Raw genomic sequence first — 25,799 nt, forward strand, 5'->3', positions numbered from 1 at the left:
TATATTCACCACATTTCATGTATATTTAAAGATGTTCATGCCAAATATAATATTTTTGAATCAGTTTCCTAATCACAGTGTCTTATATAATGCTGTAACTGCCCAAATCGCTGCCCCCCCCCCCCGCCCCGAGAATAATGAGATGCGTGCATACATCTGGCTAGAAAACATCTGTATGTATAAGGAATAAAACCTGATCCTGAGGTTTTATTAAATGGAACATCTCAGTAGTATATAGCAGCAATAAGAAATAAGGACAGTTATGTCCCAGTCATCTTTCTTTTTGGAACAGGAATTAAAAAACGGAGCCACATGTAGCCTAGCCTATCCCCAGTTCACTACGTCAGTGCAAAACAGAAAGGACTGTGCTGGCCCTTGTCTGATATTTTTTGAAAGCTAGGATGAGCTCCCAATAAAAGATTTAACTTGTGGCTGTGGTGTAATTGAAATTTCCTTGGTTTTGCTGTGGAAATTCTGATGTCAAACACTTATTCTCTCACTAACTGTATGACTTCAGGTAATTAATTTATTTTCATTGAGTCAAGTATCCTTCATTCATAAAATGCAATCATCATAACAATGCTGCTTCCCAATATGGTGACAAAGATCCAATATGATAATGGATATAAAGATACTTTAAAAACTGCAGTGCTCTTGACAGAGTATGGTATTTGCTGTTTCTTCTTCACTTCTTCCACTTCCTTCAAAACCAGGGCTACTCTTGGTTAAGTCAATGTAGAATGTGATTTGGAAGATGTTATGCCTTTCTCATGCCAACAAACAACCTTGCAGGGCTCAGCAGGGACAGATGTCGACCTGGAGCTTCCTCTGCAGAGCATCCTTCACCTCCTTGTTTCGGAGGCTATAGATGAAAGGGTTGAGCATGGGTATTACGATGGTGTAGAAGACGGACACTACTTGGTCACTGATATCACTAGTGAATCCATGAGGCTGAACGTATGTGAAAACCACGGTGCCATAGAAAATGGTAATGGCCAGGAAGTGGGAGGCACACGTGGAAAGGGCCTTCTCCCTCCCAGCTGCTGAGCGCATCCTCCCAATGGCCACCAAGACCAAGCTGTAGGAGGTGAGGATGACTGCAGCAGGCACAAGGGTAACAAGAGAAGAGAGGATGTAGAGGACCACCCTTGCTGTGGCTGTGTCGGCACACGCCAGGTAGAGAAGAGGTGGGATGTCACAGAAGTAGTGTGTCACTTGGTTGGGCCCACAGAAAGGCAGGGCGAAGACATTCCCAGTCTGGAGAGCGGAGTTAACTCCACCCAATGCATAGGAAGCAGCCACCAGTTGGAGACAGGTCCCCGTGGTCATGACAGAACTGTAATGGAGGGGTCGGCAGATGGCCATGAAGCGGTCATAGGCCATGGAGGCTAGCAGGAAGCTCTCAGCTGTGACGTGTACCACAAAGAAGGTCAGCTGGACCACACAGCCCTTGAAAGAGATGGACTTATCAGAGGCCAGAAAGTTGACCAACAGCTTGGGTGTGACCACAGAAGAGTAGCAAATATCAAGGAAAGAGAGGACACTGAGAAAGAAATACATGGGGCTATGGAGACGGGAGTCTGTGAGGATGAGCGCCATCATCCCCAGGTTGCCCACCACTGTCATGGCATAGATGAGCAGGAAGGCTCCAAAAAGAAGCTCCTGGAGGCCTGGATACTTGGAGAATCCCAGCAGGATGAACTGGGTAACTGGGGTGTAGTTGCCACTGGCAAGGGCTAGTTCTCCAGGTGTCATCTGCAGAGGTGACAATTGATAATCACCCAAACAGTATTACTCAAACATGCCCACCACTGTGCAAGTTGGAATGAGGGAGAACAGCCACAAGAAGCTAAAGGGAAGTATCATGCTATAGTGGGCAGATACTTCATGGGCTGTGAAGGCAGGCTGACCTGCCTTAATTCTGACTATGGCACTAACTGGTTGTGTAACCTTGAATAAACTAGATCTATGAGCCTTAGTTTTCTCATCTGTGGAATGAAGAAAACATGCCTACTTCTCAGGGTTGCTGTGTGGCCTAAAAAAAAAAGTAAAATATTTGAATGTTTGGGACACAGCAGGTGGTTGATAAATGTAAGGCTTCCTTCCCCAATGTCGTATGCCTGTATTGACAAATAGGCTTATGACTCTATTTGATAATTCATTCTTTCTTTTTAAAAATCAAGATATCATTCACATAAGATTCATCATTAAAAAATGAATAAGTTAGTGTGGTTGTTAGTATATTCACAAGTATGCAACCATCCCCACTACTTAATTGCAGAACATTTTCATCACCCAAAAAAGAAAACCCCATACCCACTAGTAGTCATGCCCTATCATTTTCCACTTCCTCAGTCCCTGGCAACCATTGATCTACTTTCTGTTTCTGTGGATTTGCTTATTCTGGACATTTCATATAAATAGCTTCATATAACATGTAACCTTTTGTGTCTAGTTTCTTTCACTTTATGTTTTCAAGGCTCATCCATGTTGTAGTATGCATCAATACTCATTTTGTCTTCTATTTAAACTTCAGGGCAGCCCCTCCTCTATATCATAATCATTTTGTCCTTTGATAATCTATAGAGTTGACTGTCACCTGGGACATCACCATCTTAGAAATGATGGTTTAGTGCTTGCTTGACTATCTTCCACTATTTTTATTCATAGGAGGACTTGAAATGCCCTCCCTCCCCATACTTTCCTCTCTGTTCTACACTTCATCTCCTTCCTCTTCAAGGTACATCCTGAAATCAGTCCTAGGAAAACCTCACTGACCTCTTCATCCATGTCAAACAGTTTATCTAGAGGACAAGGAGGAAATGTAGTGCCATTTTGCAGAAGAATATGGAACAGCCTTGTTTCCACCGGTTGTCACAGGAGCAGGGTATGACAGAAAGAGCACTTGGAGTGACTGAATGGAGACCTATTAGTTCTGGCTCTGTTGCCTAAAATTAGCTTTGTTACCTTGGACAATTCTCCTCTATCTGGGTTTCTGCTTCCTCATTGGCAAAGTCAAGGCTTGGAATGGAAGACGTCTAAGATCACATCTGGTCCTGACAATCTGACAGTGAGTGAGTGCATCTTCCCTGAACTTCCTGTGGATCTTTGTGCCAGTGTAGTCCCAGGCAACACAAAAAGAATACATGTGAATTTGTCTAGTCAAAGGAGACTCTACACCTGATTGTAACTGACAAGTTTAGGAGGGTCTATCCAGCTCACAAGGATCTATGAGTACCTTGGACACTCAAATATTTTGTCCATAAAGCAGGAAGTTCTGAGAAACATTGTTAACATAAATGAATAGACAGGAATATAAGGAGGTTTTTTTTTTATGATAATGCCATCAATTCATTGAACTCCTTGTTAGTTAATGCCAAGAATCACATAGTGATGTAGCATCAAAAATTACTTTAAACGCTCCATCACTGGTCAATTTGGGAAGATCCTCCCTCCATTTTGTTGAAAGATTCCCATCTGACTTAAAAAGGATTTTATAGGCAGTCATTAAAGTAATTTACTTTTTCAGCACCTATTTATGATTATCTCTGTGTGGGAGCCTGGAAGTTTTGTAGGCTGGTGAAATGACATACTGAAATTCCAGATGGGTTAGAAGCACTTCTTTTCAAAATGGGAGAAGGGCAATTGTGAAAAAGATGATGATAAAGGATACATTACCCCCATCACAGATAAACTCTCATGAGCATTGGTTTTTGTCAGTAGACACTGAGGTTCTGGAAATTGCTTCCTTTAAAATTCTTCTGCCTATGAACCTTTTGAAAGTTCTTCACTTACCCTGAGGGGTATCCAATCCCAATTTGGGGACCGTGGCCTTAGAAGAACTGGTCAGTTTCAGGACTCTACCTTCTGCTCCGCTACCTCTCCTTCCCAGAGCTGGGCTTGTGATAATGGGACTTTGTAGAATTCATTGGAGCACCCCACCCCCCTTTACAGAATTCATTAGAACACCCCATCCTCACTTCACAGACCAACCTTCTGCTTACTGTAAAGGTTAGAATATGCAACCCTAAAAGTCAGGATCCTGGTGGTATGGCAGAATCCTGTCATATGAGTCAGTCTTGAAGTTTAACCTAGCAGTCAACTTCCTGCCCTGTACTCGTTTCTCCACTCAGGTATCTTTTGTGTTTAGTCCTTCTTTTCTAACTTTCTTAAAGGTTTAGTTCTTGTCCACGAGTCTTTGATTTACAATGATTGTTAATCTTTTCCTTTTTCTCCAATAGGATGGCAGCTCAATTCCCTACACACACACACACACACACATGAGTCACTCTCAGCATTGTATTTAGGCTGAGCGCATGGATCTTCTTCTCCAGTAAATAAGGTTTTCTGTCCTCCTCCCCACCTTCCCACCTCTCACCATCTTTCCATGGTCCAAATTGCATTCCCTTCTAATCCTCTACTACTCTCATCCCAATTCCCAGCTGGTCATTCAATTCCTTCAGAGGCTCAACTCTCAGTTAGTCTCAATTGTGGTGACTTTGACCAACAGCCTTACAGGTGTACTCTGAGGTTCTCAGATTGTAAAGTGCCTCCTGGTTTCTTCCATAAATCCTGTGAACCCACCCTCAGCCCTTCTAGTCAGCCTTCCCTTACCCAACTGAATTATCTTTGAGGCAGTGGCATTTTACTTACACAGATGTATAGAGAATTGTTTAGCAGGGCTTTGTCAAGATTTCTAAGTCCTTCTTCCCCATAGCCCCCACGAGATTGTTTTGCTTCCCTTTCACATTATAACTTCTGAAAACAAGAGACTCTTCTAAGTTTCAAATCCAATGAAGAGCAAATCTTTGAACAACTACTGTTGTCTGAAAGTATTTGAACATTTGTGGTTGCTCAAAAGTAAACAATTACAGCTGTTTAAAGTATTTAAACAACAATTTTCAAAATTGCGTGAGACATGGCTTAGGCCATTTTGGATATTGAAATTCTATTGAGAGACTGCCTCACTTTCCTGCCACGAGTGAAGTTGGTTAGTGCCCATTCTGCAGTAGGAACCGATTGGAGTCATCTGGGAAGGCTTCAGAGAGAGGAGGAGCAGGGCTGGGCCAGGAGGAATGAGGAAGGCGGGGCTCCATGGAGGAGATGGGGAAGTGCAACAGCCTCAAGTGAGAATTAATCTCAGTCATTTACTAGGCAAAAGGTGCATTGGAAAAAAAGTAGGAAACCTGATAGTTACGCAACCTCTTTGAGCCTCATTTTCCCCAGTTTCTGTGAGGGCTGAAAGACAATGTGTGTCAATGACACACTTCTGGAAAAGGGGTAGGCACTTGATACAGTAGTCCTCCTGTAGCTGCAGAAGATACGTTCCAAGACCCCCCAGTGGATGCCTGGGACCGTGAGTAGTACACAACTCTATAAATGCCATGTTTATTCCTATACCTATAAAATTTAATTTATAAATTTGGCAATTTAATGGATAAAGGATTCATTCCTACTATAGATATTAGCAACCTCAGATATGATTTTTTGTTTTCCTTATTAAGTTGAGAACTTTCACCTTTTCAATTAAAGCAGTGGTTCTCAACCTCTGGCCCTTTAAATACAGTTCCTCATGTTGTGACCCAACCATAAAATTATTTTCGTTGCTACTTCATAACTGTAATGTTGCTACTGTTATGAATCATAATGTAAATATCTGATATTCAGGATGGTCTTAGGCGACCCCTGTGAAAGGGTCATTCGACCGCCAAAGGGGTCGCGACCCACAGGCTGAGAACCGCTGAAGGAAGCACTTTACGGCTACTCTATGGCATATCTGAATTGCCAGCGTCACTACTCTTGCACTTTGGGGGCTTTATTAAATAAAATAAGGGTGAGTTGCACACAAGCACTGCAATACCACGACAATCTGATAACATAGAAGGCAGTGGGGGTCTCAGGAAATGTTGAAGGCTGACAGAGTAGGAGATGGGGCAGGATGGGGTAGATTTTGGGAGAGAGAAAGAACAGGCAACCTCAGCTTTCTGAATCAACTCTGATGGGACTTAGTAGACTTTTTAATAGAGAAATACCAACCTTAGCAGATGGTGCTCCCCAGCCTGTTACAGCTGCAGTGGAGACAGAAGATCCTCTGGGCCAGCCACGTGGGGAAATTCTGGGACTCACTCTCACTCCAGCCTGTGTCCATCAGGTTCTCCTCCTCAGAGCTGTTTCTGGGGTAGCCACTCATCCAGACTTGATGACAGGGCACACACGTAGGGTAACAGAATGTGATACTCGGGACCAGAGCTGTGAACACCTCCCCGTCTTGTCAGTTTATAAAGCTAGCTAGATGCCTCCTGGTCCCACGTGGCTTTGGAGGCTCTGGGGAGGTCCTCAACCACCCCTACCCCCATATCCTCTCCAGGGGTCCTGGGAGGTTCAGACCTCAGGGAAGAAGAGATTTTCCCCTATAAATTTTGGTCACATGCTTTGGTCTTGAGGAGGAGGGAGGCTAGAGTCCCCTTGCGGAGTTGAACTTTCGGTTCATTTTTTGCCAGCAGGAAGATTCAGCAGGAGTACGTAGAGCCTTCCCATCTCTTTCCAGGATGCTGAGGTTTGGTTGAAGAAAAGTCATCTTCCCCTTGGGAACTTGCAGAGACCTTGGGGGACAGTTTACCCAGTTATTTCTAACTGACCCAGGGGGGCTTCTCTGCTCGACACAAGGGCCTGTCCTGGGCTCTAATGCTGTTTAAATTGGTGACATTGAGCTTCACAAAGTGTGGGTGTAGGGTTAGATAGGGCTAGGGCTCAGTTCCTCACTTTGTGTCTCTACAGTATTGGGGCACCAGGGGATTTGGAGGCACATGGGCCAGGGATTCTGGGGTCTGACCCATTTTTGGAAGCTCTCCTGGCTTAGGCTGTTAAGGAGTCATCTGAGGAGGCACTGGGGGCCTTGTTAACAGAATGGGTAGATTATTTATATTAACAATTCAAAAATTATGTTTTTAACAATGAAGCTAACTTCCAAACACAGGAAATGCCAATGGGCCTAAGGAGGAGCCAAGGGAATTGTTCACCTGAAGCAGAGACGCACACTGATCATTTCCCAGTTGTCACTTTTCCCCTCCTTTTCCTCTGACTGTGCTTCGAGGGAAGGGGCCAGCTTCCTCCCTATTCATTTGTCAGCTGACACCTCGCCTGAGACTGCGTCATGCTGGACTCAGCTGAGGCCACTGCAGGGGCGTGGCTGTGGGTCTGTGAGTCACAGAGAGTTGAGGCATGTCTAGTCCAGGGGGTGCTCATGATGATACTGCACTACCCGACAGGAAGACCAAGAGCAGGACAGGGCAGGGCACCAGCAAAGTATCAGCATTAATCAAAGGACATACTTGGACATTAAAAAAAGGAAATGATAGAACATTGGGCTTAAATAATCTCTGGGTGGGTACATGGGGAAAAATATAAAGGACATCTTGGAGACAATTGACATGATTTGAATATTAGCTGTAGATTATTACATAATAGTACTAAATCACTGTAAACTGTTCTGATTTGGATAACTGTACTGGCTAGGAAGAGAGTCACTGACTCTTAGGAACTACTCACTGAAGTGTTTTGTGTTTGGAAAAAATTTCATATAAATTGTCTGTCATGTGTATATGTTATATAATATATATATAAATGGAACAAAATGTAAACAATTTATGTCTAGTTTGGTGGCAGACTCCTTTTTAAAAAATATATTTTTATTGATTTCAGAGAGGAAGGAAGAGGGAGAGATAGAAACAGCCTATATCAGTGATGGCGAACCTATGACACGCGTGTCAGAGGTGACACGCGAACTCATTTTTTTGGTTGATTTTTCTTTGTTAAATGGCATTTAAATATATAAAATAAATATAAAAAATATAAATCTTTGTTTTACTATGGTTGAAAATATCAAAAAATTTCTATATGTAACATGGCACCAGAGTTAAGTTAGGGTTTTTCAAAATGCTGACAGGCTGAGCTCAAAAGGTTTGCCATCACTGACCTATATAATGAAAGCCTAATATGCAAAGTGTCTGGTCATCCAGTCGGCCGTTCAACCAATCAAAGCGTAATATGCTAATGATATGCTAAGGCCACTCAACTGCTCGCTCTGATGTGCACTGACCACCAGGGGGCAGATGCTCTGACTGGTAGGTTAGCTTGCTGCTGGGGTCTGGCCAATCGGGACTGAGTGAGCTGGGCCAGACACGTTCTGGAGCCCTCCTGCGGTCCCTCCCTGGCTGACCGAGCTTCAGTGTCCCTCCCCAGCCCCGATCATGCACAGGCAGGGTCCCTTAGCCTGGCCTGCACCCTGTTGCAATCTGGGACCCCTTGGGGGATGTCAGAGAGCCTGTTTTGGCCCAATCCTGCAGGCCAGGCCAGGGACCCCACTGGTGCACGAATTTGTGCACTGGGCCTCTAGTCAATGATGAAAGAGAATCATTGGTTCACTACCGCCTGTACACCCCCTACTGGGGACCCAGCCCGCCACCTGGGTCTATGCCCTGAATGGGAATCTAACTGTGACAACCTGGTTAATAGGTCGATACAACCACTGAGTTATGCTGGCCATGTGGTGGCAGACTTCTTTTAATCAGTGAACAAATATCTTTCCCAGAGGCCAGGTAGCTAATTTTTCCTGAAGGTTTGTTGGCCGGAAGTAGATCATATGGTCACCTCTCACCATAAAGGTAACTGGGAAAGAAAGTATTTAGCTTATTGGCTTATTAAGCATGTATAATTTAAGGCTGGCAAGGGAGAAGGAGTAGGGGTGGTTGCTGGGTCTGCAACACTGGGCTCAGATTGGTAAGGGAGGCAGGTGACTTCTTAATCCACTGATGTTAGTGGAGGGTCAAAAACCCTGAGCTGGTTGGATTTGGTGTCTATCTTTATGCTGCTTTCTCTATGAAAGAGAAATGGAAACTTTCTCTTATCCACTTTGAATATCTTCTCCTTCATGTTTAAATTCTACTTACATATAATACCTACTATTCACTCATTCATGCCTATGTAGGCATCACTTTATTTATTTATTATTATTTTAAAAATATTTTTATTGATTTCAGAGAGGAAGGGAGAAGGAGAAAGAGATAGAAACATTAATGATGAGAGAGAATCATTGATCAGCTGCCTCCTGCATGCCCTCTATTGGGGATTGAGCCCACAATCCGGGCATGTGCCCTTGATTGGAATCGAACCTGGGACCTTTCAGTTGGCAGGCTGACGCTCTATCCACTGAACCAAACTGGCTAGGGCTGTTTATTAATTTAATAGCTATCTATTGAATACCTACCCTGTGCAAGGGACAATGCATGGTTCCTTTGCCTTAGATAAGTCCTTTATCTTAGACACCCAAAGGAGCAGGAAAAGAGCCTGGGAGGAGCTAAGGAACTCTAGGACTCTAGGAACTCTAGGAACTCATCAAATTAACATGTGCAGTTCCATGACCTTAAAAATTCATCAGAGATGAAACTCGAAATTTTGCTGAGAAAGGAATTCAAACCACCTGCACTATCCCGCTGGTGTTTGGAGTAAGTCACTTTCCAGTGACTGAATTTAGCTGAGCCCCCAGCATTTGCATCTCAGCATGCCTTTGTTGGATATGCATTTTATAAGGAAATTATATGCTATAGTGACATTTCAAAGATTGAGGATTGGATACATTTCCAGAAATATCATTTATTAATATAAAGTCTAGCCTAGTGCCATGTTTTCTAAAAGTCAGTTGTGATGTTTGCTAAATCTACATGCTACTTGTGATATTTACTTAATATTTTAAAAACTCATTTAAAAATTAACTAAATCTAGCTCTACCTTAAGAAAAAACACTCCTAAAATCCTTGGATTTAATATAACAGTTGTTAATTTTTAATGCATATTAAAAATATAACATTAAAATAAATTTAACTTGTGTCTCACATAAAATCTTGGTGTCCACACTAACATGGCTTTAGGAATCACTTAAACCAGGTTTAAATCCTGATTTTGATATTTATTAGTGGTGTAGCCTAGGATTAATTACATAATGCTATGATTAGCAGCTTTCTTATCTGTAAAGTGAGTTGAAAATCCCTACCTCACAGAAATGTTGAGAGAACCAAATGAGATACAGCACCTATAGTGTGTAGCAGCATAGTCCTAGTGCATAGCAAGTTTCCAGTTAATGATAGCTTATATTGACTATGCCTTGCAATTTAGATTTACCAATTGCTGAATATAATTTTGTCTTCCTGGAAACAAAGACAAAAAGAGTAACCTATTTGATTGCATCCTAATAGAGTAGATTTTCCTTGGGGTGCAAATGGGATTGGGATGAAGAAGAAAAAGGTAACTGTGAGGTAGAATTGGAACAAGATGATTATCTCCAGGGAAGAGCAAGCCTGGGGGAAGCGCTGCTGTCCATTCACGAGGGTGCTGAAAAGGCGCAGTGCCATAGATAGCAAGTTGCAAATAATTTGTCTAAACACGTCTCTGCTTCCTAAAAATAATATCTCAGGTACGCCTCTTCTTTTCCACCTTTCTTACAGCCTGTCGCCTCAGCCTTTCAGCTACATCTACCTTTCTCTCTTATCCCACCCCGTCTTCTCTTCTAGCTGGCTGATTGCTCACCTTCCTGCAGATAATGCTCACAGCTGCCAGCATATGCTTCCTTCCTAGGATGGAGCTGAGTGTGGGAAGTATCTGCAATAAGCCTCTGAGAGCTAATGACTACAAAATGCGTTCTCCCTCAGTCATAAACAGCCCTCAGTGTTAACGTGGCTGGATTACAGCCTCAAGAACTGAAGATGCTGAGGATGACAGCTTTCAGAAACACGGTTTATTCTGTGCTAAACTCATCAGGCATGGACTGGCCCTGTGCTCATGCAGTCAGGGCTTTGCAAGTAATGCTCCGCTCTCATTCCTGTTTTATTCTTCAAGCTTCTGATGGCTTTCTTTCTTCCCAAATCAAATTCATCTTTCCCATAATTCAATGTCCAATTTAAACTTTCCCTTTTCTAGACCATTCTAACTGAAAGCAATACTTCCTTATTTTGAAATCCTACAGCACTTTCCCTTGTACATGCCTCTTAGTCATTGGTTAGAAACTGCCCTAAGCTCATTTTAATTACCAAACATGTGGCAGTTTTGCCCCTCCAGTCAAAATATAGGCACCTTGGAGGGCAGGGACCAAGGTGTTTTCAAGTTCTGTATTCCATATAGTTCCAAACATTGCAGGGTACACCGTGGTGCTCAATAAATATTTATTGGTTGAATAATAGAAGGAAATGACTTTGGGGAAAATGAAAGAAACAGAAAAGTAAATTGAAATTGACTAATAGCCACGCAGAAGGGGCACAGGACCAGGGAATCTGATACCCCCCCCCCCCCAATTAGGCCAGAAAGGATGACTGGGGATTGGACATAGGAGGAAGTGGTTGGAACTGGGAAAGAGCAGGCTACAAAAGGATTTGCAAATAAAGACTCAAGTGTGTCTCAGCCTAAATTTTGAGAGTGGCAAGAAACTAAATTCAATCTTATCTGAATAAATTGTTATAGAAATGTAGAATCACAGACTTGGAAGGGGCATCAGGGGTCCCTCCAAAAGGCATTGGCTGATGTATAATTTACCTTTCAACATCCTCATCAGGTGAGCAACAAACCTCTACTCAGACACTCTAGTATTGGGAATTTCCCTAGCTATAGAGACAATAACTTCAATGGAATGAATTTCAGTTTGTCTCAGTTCAACAAATTAAAAAAAATTGAGAACCTAATATATATGTAGCATTGTGGCATGTGCTCCTGCTGGGAGAGAACAGATTACCTAAGGCTCTGCATTTCTAAGGAAGCGAGGGGGTTGTGGATGGTTTTCTACAACCATGTTGTCAGGTTCATTTCTAGTTTTCTACCTTTTCCTATCCTTTCCTCTCCAGGTAATTCTCCCCACAACTTTGTTTTTTATCCTCTCCCTTTCTCCCGTACATTCACCATGATTTAGACTTTCTAGGAGCATTCAATTCCTGGGCTGGGTGTCTTGAATATAATGAGGGCAAATGAAATTATTACTCTGTGTACTAAGAACATGTGTAAAAGATGGAAGACACCTTGAAAACTATGTATCCAACTCTGTCATGTAAAATGAGACATTAAGGGCCAGAATGGAAAAAAATGTTTCATCAGTGATCACCAGGTCACATGGATAGTGAAGGTGAGTGAGGTTAGCAGTCAATATTTTCACACAGTAGATCCTAGGTGAATGTTCTCAGTGAACCAACACCCAGGTTTGTAAAATAAAAAGACTGTAATAATTGGAGCTGGCCTGTATGTCACATTTGCATAGCATTTCCATACACCCACATTAACTGCCTGCGGTCCTTTCTCAGTTCTTCTCAAGTGAGAATGTATCATTGTGTCCCTTGTTTGTCATTTTTAGTTTTTCATTTCTCTATTGCTGTTACCCACTCAGTCTTTGGCCCAGATCCCTGCAGCAGGCAAAGGGAAAAAGTATTCATAGCACATTAAAATTAAACTTCAGACAACTTCGTTCCGCTGGCCATCTGGTCCCTGCTAGAACAGCCACTTCTCAAAGGCAGCGGCTCTTGACCTCACTATTCTATCCAGTGCCCAGAAAAGGGGGATTCTTAGTAAGCAGGCCCACGTTAGAAAGGTGAATGGTGACAGGCACAGCCATCCAGAGATAGTTGGGACACATAATCTGGTAACTATTTTAATACATGACTCTATATTCCTGGAGGGCAGGGACTTTCTTTTTCATCACACTAACTCCAGCATGAGGTACAAAGTAGACCATGTTTATTTGTTGAATGCATGACAGTATGAAGTTATATGAAAAGTGCTTTGCCCTTCTGTAGGGGTATAAAAACCGAACAGCAGTTGCTTATCTATTGAATGACTCATCTCTAGAGAAAATAACATTTCATGTTATTGGAAACGTCACAGCCATTCTCTCAGTTGGTCTCTACCACAGATTTCTGGAGTAGGTATCCACTGGGAAAGGCCATAGGAAGTCCTAAGTGCGATCCAAGGGTAAAGTATTGTTATTTGGACATAATTAGTGTATTTATCAATTTTTGGAGCAGATATTCCCAGTCTCAGATTAGTTTCCTGGGAGGCAGAATTTCAAAATTTATCCTCCAAAACTTACTAGAGAAGAGTGACATATAAATGTTTAATAAACACATATGAATGCAGCACTGAGGAATCCAGTTTGAGACAGCTTAAACAAAAGAAGAGGATTTATCATCAGGTGACAGAGGTATCTCATGGCCTTGGTGATGAATTTCAAATTCACTTATGGTCCTCCTTTCAAGAGCTGTAGTTTAATTCTCCTCCCCTGGGCTGGGCTTAGTGTCTCAGTCCCAGTGAATGAAATCTGGAAGAAGTTATGGTGTGTGACTTCTGAGACTTGGCCCTTCCATTAATTTTCTAGAGCTGCTGCACCAAAGTACCACACACTGGATGACTTAACAGAAATGTATTGTCTCACAGTTCTGGAGGCTAGAAGTTTGAGATGGAGGTGTCAGCAGGGTCACTCCCTGTGAGGGAGAATCTGTCTCTTTTCCAGCTTCTGGTGGTTTGCTGGCAATATTTTGGTGTTTGTCTCACTCTCTGCCTTAATCACCAGCATTTTCCTTGTATGCATGTCTGTCTTTGTATTCAAAGTTCTCCCTTTATAAGAACATCAGTCACATTGGATTAAGGCACACCATAATGACCTCATTTTAACCCGATGACCTCTATAAAGACCTTATTTCCAAATAAGGTCACATTCTGAGATTCTGAGGGTTAGGACTTCAATATGGGAATTTGGGGGAGGGTACAATTCAACTCATCCTATCTAATAAAGAGGGAATATGCAAATTGACCATCATGCTGTCACAAAAGATGGCAGTGCCCATAGCCATAAGATGGCAGCGCCCAGTCCCCTCAGCCCCGCCGGAGTCCCCCAGTCCTTTCAGCCCTGCTGGGGAGGGGGGCAGGAGGGTGGCAGGCATGCGGTGTGGCTGGACCCGCCTGAGGGTGGGTTCGGCCGCTCCTTTTGCCTGCTGCCAGAATTCCACAGTCCTTTCAGCCCAGCCGTGGGGGAGGGGGGGAAGCAGGTACATGGTGAGGCTGGACCCACTCTCAGCCCCCCAGCTGCCCAGGGCCGGCCTTGGATGTCAGCTGCCCAGCTGCCCAGCTGCCCAGGGTGGGCCCAAGGTGCAGGCAAGCCTCAGATGGCAGCTGCCCAGCCACCCAGGATCGCCTGAGGCTCAAGTAACCAGGGCCGGCCGAGGCTTGCACTGCCAGCAGTGGTACCAGCAGAGGTGTGATGGGGGTGTTGCCTTCCCCTGATCACCGGGTCGCCTCCCGTCCCTGAGGGCTCCCAGACTGTGAGAGGGGGCAGGCCAGGCTGAGGGACCCCCCCACCCCAGTGCATGAATTTTCATGCACTGGGTCTCTAGTAGCAATTATAAAAGGCCTGTGGCTTCCAGCCTGCTCTCTCGTTAGATCACTCACTTCGGGGGAATGTTGGGAGAACAGTCCACAGGACCTATGGCAAGGTCCACATGGCAGGGAACTGAGGCCTCCTGCTACCAACCATGTGAATGAGCCACATGGACAGCAGCTCCTCCAGCCCTTGTTGAGCTTCAAGATGACTGATGACTGCAGCTCTTGCTGGTATCTCCCCACAACTTTACTGAGGCATAATTGACAATTAAAAATTGTATATATGTAAGGTGTACAATTTGATGACATACTGCGAAATAATCACTATAATTAACATAACCATCAACTCACATGGTTTATATATAAAGTGGTAAGAACACTTAGGATTTACTCTCTTAGCAAATTTCTAGCATGAAAACACAGTATTGTTAACTATGGTCACAGTGTTATATATTAGATCTCCAGAATTTACTCATTTTGCATAACTGAAATTGCATGCCTCTTCCCTAACATTTTCTATTTGCCCACCCCCCTAGCCCTTGACAACTGCCATTCTCCTCTCTGCTTCTGTGAGTTTGACTATTTTAGATGCCACATATAGGTGAGACCATACAGTGTGACCATTTGTCTTTCTGTGTCTGACCTATTTATTTCACTTAGCATACTACCTCTTGGTTCACCTATGTTGTCACAATGGCAGGAGTTCCTTCTTTTTAAAGGCTGAATAATATTCATATATATATATATATATCTCACATTGTTAATATTTATGTAGAGAGAGACATATTTCATATTTTTTAATCCATTCATCTGTTAGGTTGTTTCCCTATCTTGGCTATTGTGAATAATGTTGCAATGAACATGGGAGTGCAGTTATCTTTTTGAAATTCTGATTTCATTTCCTTTGGATATGTAGCCAGAAGTGGGATTGTTGAGTCAGAAGGTAGCTCTATTTTACATTTTTTGAGGCACCTCCATACTGCTTTCCATAATGACTATACCAATTTATATTTCCACCAACAACATGTAGGGTTCTGGCTGAGCAGAGCCACTCAGCTCAGCTACTCTGGGATTCCTGGCCTGCAAAATTGTGACATAATGAATGTGTGTTGTTTAAAGCTGCTAACTTTTGGGGTGATTTTTATGCAGCAATGGATAACTAAAACAGACCCCACCGGAAGGGAGAAGGCAGGAATCAGTAGGCAGGAAAGTGGAGAGAATTCTCTGCCTCTAGCTTTCCACAGAGAGCAATGTGGTTACCTCAGGGCTCCCAAGTTCACATATTGCAGTTCCAGTGACACAGGATCCTTCCTTCCAATTTCTGAGTGAGAGACTGTGGGCTCCAACTCGGGTCAGCTGTGCCATGAGGATAGGTTTAGGGATAAATAGAAGTTATGTGGAATTTGATGATTAGATCATTTTGGGAAAAAAGCTCATTAAGAAAATGAATGGAAGACTACATAAAAAATGATACTTGGAATGAATGAGAAAATAAATCTCAACAAATTAAAAATGTTCTAAAGCTGACTAAAACATTACAAAAATTTAAAAAATTGCACGATATTTGTATTAATTAGCTCTGATGGTTGGGATTGGTTTCCACAGGCTATCTTTTGGCTCTGTACATTTCAAACTCACGTGCATCTGAGTGCTGTGGGCCCTGTAAGCGCCATGGTCTGAATTCTGGCTCTGCCTTTTCATGATCAATGCTGGGTGAGTCGGTACAGTGCCCCTAGAACCCATTCTCCACTGGGATGATTACCAACAACATAACTAAATATAAAAAATTTACAAATCACATAGATATATGCAGTAAACACAAGCATAGTGTATTTCTACCTCAGCTACCCCTTAGCTGGGCCTCCCCTTGCCTGCAGCCACTCTAGTGGGAGGGAAAGTGTGCTAAAGGGGAAATTGAGGTTAAAAAAACACAGTGGTTTTTGTTTTTATTTTTTTGCTTTTATTTTTTATATATTTTTAAATTTATTATTTATTTTTTTATTGTTCAAAGTATTACAAATAGTAGTACATATGTCTCCTTCCCCTGCGCGCGCCCCCCCCCCCCCCCCCCCCATTGACCAATTGTGGCTAATGTCTTCTTTTTAAGTTTGTACAAAAAACACCTGACCTTCCCGGGACCTTGGAATGGTCTGGGCCGGTAAGGAGCCCGAAGTCTTGGTTTGGGAAATTTACCTCTGGGCAGGGTCTTGTAAAAGAAAATAGTTGCTGGAGACTGAAACTGGTGGAAGAGGTGGGTGTTCCTTGAGGAATGAAGAAAAGTGCTATGGCGATAATTATAATATACTGTGTGAAGAGATGCGGGTGGACTAAGAGAGCACATATGGAAGTGGGGGATTGACTCAAGCTGCATGGTAGAAGTCAGGAATGCTTGTTGTGGAAAATGACAACTTGGGTTGAATGGAGGGGGAAGAATGTTCCACGCAAATAGGTAGCATATGTAGATGGGGGAAAAAGACTGGCTTGGGGAGCAGCTAAAAACTTAGTGATGATGGAATGAAGGGTCTGAGACTGGGCTTGCTGAGTAACAACCCAGGAAATCAACCTGGATCAGATCATGAGAAGCCTGACAGGTATGCAATTCTCTTTGAGTTCTCCCCTGAGGGACACGGGGACTCAGTGAAGGGTTTGGAGCTGGGAACTTAGATAATCAGATTTGCATTATCAGCCTGGCACTTTCCGTCAGTATGGTAGACTTAGCAGTGTTAGAAAATTATCCCCAGACAATTTGGTGATCTAGTAGGCTTTTAAAAAAAATAGATTTTAGAGAGAGGAAGGGAAAGAGAGTGAGAAAAATATCATGTGAGAGAGAAACATCGAGTGGTTGCCTCCCACCTTGACCCGGGGATCAAACTAACAAACTGGGCATGTGACCTGACTGGGCATTGAACCTGCTACCTTCTGGTGTATGGGCCGATGCTCCAACCAACTGAGTCATACCAGCCAGGGCCCAGCCTCAGCATTTTATCTTTTCCCATCCAAGCCCCTGCAGGGTTTTTCTTTGAGGCAGGGTGAGTTGATTTTAGGATGCATATCCTGGCGGAACAAAGAAAGGGGAGGATTCCACCCACTATGAGAAGCTATAAATTTCCATTGAGGGCCCCAATCCTAGGTATGGTGCCTTAATTACGTATTTGTACATAAGACATGGGACTTTATCAATTGAAGAGTCACCCAGCTCAGCTGAACATGGTATATGTCTACCAGGAAGCAGAACTGGGTGAAAGGCTAGAGACTTGATAATGGCACCAAAGGCAGGGCCCACAGGGCCTCCTGGATCTGCAGTCTTGGTTAGGCCAACAATGATCAAACAATCCCGGGCAGGAGCAGGGCATGTGAGACTGGGTACTTGGAAGAAAGTGTAAGTATAGGGCGGGGTTAAGCTAATTTGCACCCGGAGGATTTATAACTTTCTTCCTGCTAAGGGGTGTGGAGTAAAATGAGTGAGGTCTTAGTGTCTGAAAGGCCCAGGGAGACAACTGGGAGGCTGCTGTGTTTTTCTGCCCAAGAGGATGTCACAGTTTTGGATGGGACAGGGGCCACTTGAAATGGGTATCTCTGAAGTACAAATATCTTCTTGAACAGATCACCTCACTGGGTAGCTAAGTCTTGGCCTCCTGAAGCTCCTTGGTGCTGGGAAGGGGGCAGGAGTAAGTCTCACTCTCTCTAAGACTTTAGTCCTGCTGGGTCCAATATGAGCCACTAGCCAATGGTAGCCACTAGTCAAGTATGGCCACTGAGAGCTTGAAGTGTGGCTGGTTCAAATGAGATACATTGTGAGTAGAAGATACTCTTTGGATGTTAACAATTTAGTATGAAAAAAAAATGTAAAATATATCTTGAGTAGTTTTTAAATATTGATTGCATGTTGAAGTGGACTATATTTTTGATATATGGGTTCACTAAAATATATTATTGAAATTAATTTCACCTAGTTATTTTAATTTAAAAAATGTAATTATTAGTAAATTTAAATTACATATGTTGCCTGTATTTGCGGCTTGCATTATGTTTCGGTTGGGGAGCGCTGTCTCAGTTCATCAGGGCTTTCGGTTACCATAGGACAGGGACTCCGGGTCTCTTCCTGGCTCTTCCTTCCCTCTCTAAACCTTGGAAACTCATCTTTACTTATTCCTCACTCACTGTCCTGAAAGCAGCCACAATCAAGCCCTGAGGTAATTAGAGCCTGAGGGATAATCTTCAGGAATTGCTAGGAAGAGGCAACATCAGGAGAGGAGATTAGAAAGGCTAAGAGCCCACCCATCTTCTGCATAAGAAAGGGGTAAAGAGCCAGCAAGCCCTCCTAGGTCCCAACCAGGTGGATTCCTCCCTATCCCCAGAGGACTTGGAGACAGACATCTTTGGTTGTCACTGTTGGGTGAGGAGCAGATTCTTCTGGCATTTTAGATAGAGGCCAGAGATGCTGCTAAACACACTGCACAGGACAGCCTCCAACAGAGAATTATCCAGCGCCAAGTGTTAATAGTGTCAAGGCTGAGAGACCCTGGCTGGAGTGTGTCTGCCTTGGACGGGCCTGTAGTGTGTGGGTTCTTCCTTTGTGCAGGAAAGAGTTCACAATATGAGTCCAGGTGATTTTGACAGTATGTGTATTAAAGCTGGGGACAGTGAAACAAGGAAGGGCTTAGGATAGAAGAAGCAACAGGAGAGAAACCAGGGGGGGTTGTTGTCAGGTCACTGAGAAGTTAGAGAAAAGGGGGCCTTGGAGATAGGTTCAGGGAGTTATCCCAGGGCAAGCTGGAGCTGCCCATTGCTCCCTTGGTTGCAAATCTCTTGGGATCCCTTAGAGTTTAGGAGATGCATGCCTGTGGGGAAAGAAGAGATGGGAGGGAAAGGCAGGGGGGCATGCTGCTGGGAGGGAGAGAGTGCACTGGGTCTTTCTGACTTGAGGGTTTTAAAGGCTGGGAGTTTAGGGGAGGTCTCTCAGGGAAGGATCTCAATAGGATATTCATCAGCTTTTCCAGGTTTTTCTGCTCTTCTAGGCCTGGAGCTGAAATACAACTGAGGCCAGATGTTATCTCTAGAGAGAAAAGGTCAGGGTGTCTAAACTGCATGATCATCAATATGCCAGGGGAGGAAAGACCACCCTGAGAGTGAGGTATGGTGTTAGTTTTGTCTGTTAGGCACCCAGAGCTTTCTGCCCTGGTGACCTTCTATATCTGGCTGTAAATTGCTCAGCCAGTTTGTTCAGCTACCTGTCCCAGTTTCCCCATTCCACTTGTCAAGGAATTTCCTAGTTATCCTGACTCAGAAAGGCCTTGGGTATCCTTGAACATGGGTCAAGAGGGAGGCTGTGAACACTGACACAGCAGAGGAGTCTGCTCTGTCCTCTCCCATTCCTTGGCTTTCTTGATCATTAGTGACTCATGGCCCTTCCCCTGCACTCCCAAGCCTGCCTGAACTCATCCTGATGGAGAGAGAAGACATTCTCCTTCCCAGGTGTGACTCACTTGACCCATGCCCCACATAGAGACCTCCCCACTGGAGATAAGCCTTCTAGGAGAGAGGTCTGGAGGGGGGTTGGTCCAGAGGGGTGGTGGTTAGCTGCTCATTCTTTTCCTCTGACCTTGCCTGTCTGTAGTAGGTAGTTAGGTAGACATGAGCCGAGTAGGAACAGTAAGCTGGGTACAGAAGATCACCAGAATGGAAAGCCCTGGATGCCTAGCAGCAGACAATTGTAAGGTGGGACCTCAACCCCTGGGTGACTTTTCCTTCCCTGGCCTATTGCTGGTCATGCCGTTTGGATCCTCCCTGACCTTTCCTCCCCTGGCATGTTGCTAGTCATGCAGCAGACACCCTTAGAGGAGGAACCAGGAGGCTGAAGAAAAGCCTCATGTGATTCCCATATAAGCCCTTGCACGGCCACTCCCTTAAGCATTAAGTCCTCAAGACAATGTAGTTCTGACCGGCATCAAATAATCTGAAGAACAAAGCCTCGTGCCTGTTGACCACAGAGGCAGAGTTCTCGTCAAACCAGAGATGACATCTAGGCCGCAGTGTGTTTCAGCTCCAGGCCCAGAAAAGCAGCAAGGCCAGCGGGGCAATGCGATGGTGGGCCTCAGGGCCTGCGGCCAGGACTGTGATTGCCTGCCCTGGCATTGGCCAGTCAGTGGAGACCACCACTCTGAGGGGACACCCCTGGAAAGCTGATGAATAGTCTATTGATACTCTCCCCTGTGCCCTCCGGATAAAAGCCCTGAAGAGGAAGGACCCAGCATGCTCTCTCTTTTTCTCTCTCCTTCTGTCTCTTCCGCGAACACCTATGCTTTTCCCCACTTCCTTAATTCCCCAGGTGTGTCCTCCCTAGCACACACTTGTCTTTTCTCCTCTTCTTTCCCCAGCCATGTATTTTTTACCTTTCTCTTAGCTCCAAGGGCCTTTCTTTTGCCTCTGCAACTTGTTTCCTGAGCCCATGCAGCTTGGTTGGCTCACTTCTTTCATGGATCACATCTACCTCTGTGAGTGCTGGTGTAGAGGTAAATAATCAGCCCTCTGACTTGGTCTCCTTGCCCGTTGACAAGGGACACTGCACTTGTACCTCCTGATTTGGGCACCTCATGTACCTGCTGAGGCAGCTGGATGCCACACCTCACCCAGAAGACCACCTCCAACCAAGCCAGATTGTCTCTAAACCTAGGTGTCCACCGGGCCAGTCCCTGGTCTGGTTCATTAGCTCAGGTTGGTAGACATTGGTTAGGGTACAGGGACTGACTCACCTTAGCCCCAAGCTTCTCAAAGTCAGATTTTCACCTCCTGGGCTACAAATGATGTGCTGGGGACACGCAGAACCGCAGCACCCATCTCTAGCAGGAACTTTACCTAGGCTGATGGTAAGCAGTTTGTGACATTCTTTTTCATATTAAGACAATACAAATAAGTCAGTCAGAGAAAGACACGTATCATATGATCTCACTCATATGTGGAATCTAAGTAACAAAATAAACTGATGAGCGGAGTGGATCCAGAGACATGGATGCATGGAACAGAGTGTGGGATCTCTGAGGGAAGGTGGGGGAGGATGGGTGGGTGGGAAGTAATCAACCAAGAACCTTGTTTGCATATATACATGGCCCATGGCCACAGACCATGGGGTGATGAGGGCCTGGGGCAGTGGGCAAGGGCCGGCCGGAGGAGGTCAAAGTGGGACAAAAGGGGACATATGTAATACTTTCAACAATGAAGAATTATATTTTTAAAAAAGCACAATACAAAGTCTGCATGAATTTTTAAAAAACATTGGGTTTGTGAGAGGCTTTTTAGGCTATGCCCTAACAAGCAGCAAGTTCCAACTCACTGCCCTTTGCAAATGGGTTAGAGCAGGGTTTCCCAACCTCAGCATGGTGACACTTTGGGTCAGATCATTTTTTGTTGTGGGGGTTTGCATGCATTGTAAGTTTAGAAGCATCCCTGGCCTTCAAATGCTATTTGTTATGCTATTTGTTATGCTATTTGTTATGTGTGTTATGTACACACATGCAGTGTGACCACCAAAATTGTCTCCAACCATGCCAAACACCCCTTGTGGTGCAAAATCATCCCTGGTTGGGAGCCATAATAATTAAATACTGTCAACAGTGCTTGGGTAAAAAAATTCTCATTAGGTAAAAACCTAACAGAGGCACTAATCCTGCTATACTCCAAAAGACTGATGCAAAGAAAGAATTCAAGTGGTGTTGAACCATGTACTTCATTTCATATAAATGCACTTGCCTTCTTAAAAAAAAAAATAGTATTGTAAAACAACAAACAAAACCCAAACCCAAACCCAAACCAAAATCAAACCTACTTGTCAGCAGCCAGTCACTAACACCCCAGAACTTTGCTTTCCTAACTCAGGAAAGGGACAGTTCATGGTCTTGTGGCTTTAGAAAACAAGCCCATTTCTCCTTCCCCATCTTCAGATCTGAAGTTTTTCTAGACTGTGCTAGATTTGACTCCCTGCTTGAAAGTAATTTTTTTTTTCACTTAGCCACCCAATCTTTGATTTCTGAGATTTGATTTTTTTTTTTTCTTTAACAAAGGCAGGCTAGAGCACAGAGAAAGGAATGATAAATTTTATCTGTGAGAGTCAGAAATGTTTCCCAGAAGAAGTTACATTTAGGCTGGGACTGGAATGATAACAAAGATTTTTCAGGCTGACAAATGGATTGGGGAATGACCCTCCAGGCTCTGGGGAAGACGTGATCAAAGGAAGAGCTTCATACAAATACATGATCTGTTTGGGCTGAACCAGGTCATTGGCTCTGGCAACAGAGGAGGTATTTGGTGGGAACTGTGGGGTGATCCCTGGAAAATGAGGTTGAGACAGGCTTATAGGATAATACTGAGGCATTGAGAATTTTCTCCCTGGTCCAAGGGTTGCAAACTCTAATGTCTATAAAGACCACTCAGATACATTACATGAATGAAAAAGGTAGTTTTTTCTTTCTACAAGGGCATAGTTTTTTTTGGTTGTTTTTTTTTTTTTTTGGGTGGGGGCGAGGAAGGGCTCATAGCATACTTATGGGGATATTCTTCACATCCAAAGAATAAATATTATCTTCACTCATTCCAAGAGTATTGTTTGAGAAACTTCTCTGTGCCAGGCATCGTTCTAGGCACTTGTTATTTTTCTTGAAATGTAGACTGCTAGGGTCATGTTCCCCCCTCCCCACTTTTGCTAGAGATGTGAATAGAATAAAATGTCTCTACTATTAGGAAAAGCTCAGGGCATGGTAACCAGGCAGCAGACTCTCTAAAAAGAGTGGAGGGGATCACTGGGGTGGGGAGGACAATTGGAAAATCTGTGTCTTGTCTAAAAAGACACCTTTGTCTTGGCACCAAATGATTCTGCTGAGCATGGGACTGGTGGAGTGATCATTTAAATTTTCTCCCCAGAGAAACTGGGAGTATGGAGTTTAAAATGTAATCTCATCAAATTTTCATGTTAACTAAATTAAAAAAAAAAATTTTGTTGCCTGGCCGGTGGTTGAGCATCACTCTATGAACCAAGAGGTTACGGTTCGATTCCCAGTCATGGCACATGCCTGTTGCAGGCACGGTCCCCAGTGTGGGGCATGCAGGAGGCAGTCAATTGATCAATGATTCTCTCATCATTGATGTTTCTATCTCTCTTTACCTCTCCCTAACTGGGAATCGACTGTGAGCTCCTGGTTCATAGGTTGAAGCTCAGCTACTGAGATACACTGGCCGGGCTACATTAACTCTTCTAATCCTCATGGAAGTGCTGGCACATATTTCACTCTATCTATGTGCTAATATTATGCATTCTCTATGTTGTGGCTACCATGCTGTGGCTTGGGATAGAATGTTCCGTGCTTGTTTAATAAGGCAGCTTGCCAAAGTATCTCCTCTTTAAAGCAGACTTCACATCTTTATTCCTCAGGCTGTATATCAGGGGGTTCAGAATAGGGATGATCACAGTGTAGAAGACAGATACGAACTTGTTCTGTTCCATGGAATTGAGGGAGCTCGGCTGAGCATACATGAAGATGATGGTGCCATACCAAAGGCAGACAATGGTGAGGTGGGAGGTACAGGTGGAGCGTGCTTTGCTCTGAGCCTCTGGGGAATGCATTCTGCAGATAGTCACCAGGACGTAGGCATAGGAGACCAGGATGATGGTGATGGTAAAAGAGAAAATCAGGGCAGAAGATGAGAAGACGATGGTTTCAACCTCTGCAGTGTCTGCACAGGCAAGTTGAAGCACTGGGGGGATGTCACAGAAATAGTGGTTAATGACGTTGGGGCCACAGTAGGGCAGCTTGAAGATGTACCCAGTTAGCAAAGCTGAATTGGCAATAGAAGCTGTATAGATGGCTGCCACCATCTGGAAACATAGACGTTGTGACATGATGGTGTGGTAGAGGAGAGGGTGGCAGATGGCAACAAATCGATCATAGGCATGATGGCCAGGAGCAGACACTCAGCAATACCATGGAGAGTCATGAGGGCCATCTGGGCCACACAGCCTGCAAAGGAGATGTACTGACTTGAGGTGAGGAAGTTCTCCAGCAGCTTGGGGGTGTCCACAGTGGAGAAACAGGAGTCCATGAAGGCGAGAATGCTCAGGAAGAAGTACATGGGCGTGTGCAGCTGTGGCTCTGTGTGGATCAGGATAATCATGCCCAGGTTGCCCATGAGGGTGACTAAATAGATGAACAAGAAGAGTACAAAGAGGATGCCCTTGAGCCCTTCCTGCTCTGTGAGCCCCAGCAGGAGGAACCAGGTGACCTGGGTGCAGTTCTCAACTGAGGTGCACATGGCACTGCAGAGAGAGCAAATAAGACAAGCTTGTACTTTAGAGCAGGCCTCGGGTCAGTTCCTGCCCCACCCCTCCCCGCTATTTTCTTATAATCCATATTATTATTTTTAAATTGAATTTATTGGGGTGACATGGTTCACAAAACCAGGTTTCAAGTATACAACTCAATGAAACATCATCGGCACACTGCGTTGTGCATCCATTACCTCAAGAAAAGTCTCTTTCCATCCCCATTACCACCTCCCCTCCTTTGCCTGCTTCCACCTGCCTTCAACCCCTTTCTCTCTGGCTATTACCCTTTTGATGCCCGCAGAGTGGGCAGTGCTAGGGGAGCTGAGGAGGGGACACCTATTATGAGTCATGTGTTAACTTACTTCCTGACCCATTTATATTTGGAGAGATTATCAACCTGCCCGAGGTAAGAGAGCTAGTACATTAGGAAAGTGGGATTAGAACCTAGTCCATTCTAATAATGATATATTTTTTACAGTTATAATCTTCTTCCATAGGGAACTAGCATCATTAGCGGGTGTTGTGATCTGGCATGTTGTCCCAGAGAGGGAATTCATGAAAGTCTCAATTTGACCATATCTGGGGACAATGGCTCAGTCCCTGAGCCCAGGGACACAGGAAGTCAAGACTAACATCATCACAATGGAATGTGCCTCACTAGAGCAGTCATTTCCCCTGGTGTTATAAAATGAACTGTTTCTCCCAAAAAGATATGTTGAAGTCCTAACCCCTATACCTGTGAATGTGACCTTATTTGAAAATGCTGTCTTGACGGAAGTAATCGAGTTAAAATGACATCATGCTCAATTAGGTTGGGTCTTTAATCCAATATGACTGGTGAACTTGTAAGAAGTGCAAATGGAGATCAGGGAGGAAGGTGACGTGTGAAGATACAGACACAGAGGCAGGTGGCCATGTGAGGAACAGAGGCAGAGACGGAGTTATGAAGGAATGCCGCAGGCATCCAGAACTGGAGAGGTTTCAGAGGGAGCGTGGCCCTGCCAACGCCTTGAGTTTGGACTTGGAGCCTCCAGAACTGTGAGGGGATAACTTTCTCTTGTTTCAAGCTAGTTTGTGGTGCGTT

The 25,799-nt window shown here is 44.2% G+C and overlaps 1 protein-coding gene across 1 annotated transcript; it reads right to left on the reverse strand.

Moving 5' to 3' along the window:
• Positions 1-795: 795 nt before the first annotated feature.
• Positions 796-24,702, reverse strand: LOC308524775 (uncharacterized protein; the record flags this gene model as incomplete). Its single annotated transcript, XM_081099321.1, is given in 5 exon segments — positions 796-1,755; positions 2,779-2,804; positions 20,346-20,425; positions 23,772-24,342; positions 24,345-24,702. Coding segments are annotated over 5 exon segments (1,995 nt in total).
• Positions 24,703-25,799: the final 1,097 nt, after the last annotated feature.

This window comes from Myotis nattereri (assembly GCF_964212035.1).
Source record: "Myotis nattereri genome assembly, chromosome: 9".
Lineage (NCBI taxonomy): Eukaryota > Metazoa > Chordata > Mammalia > Chiroptera > Vespertilionidae > Myotis > Myotis nattereri.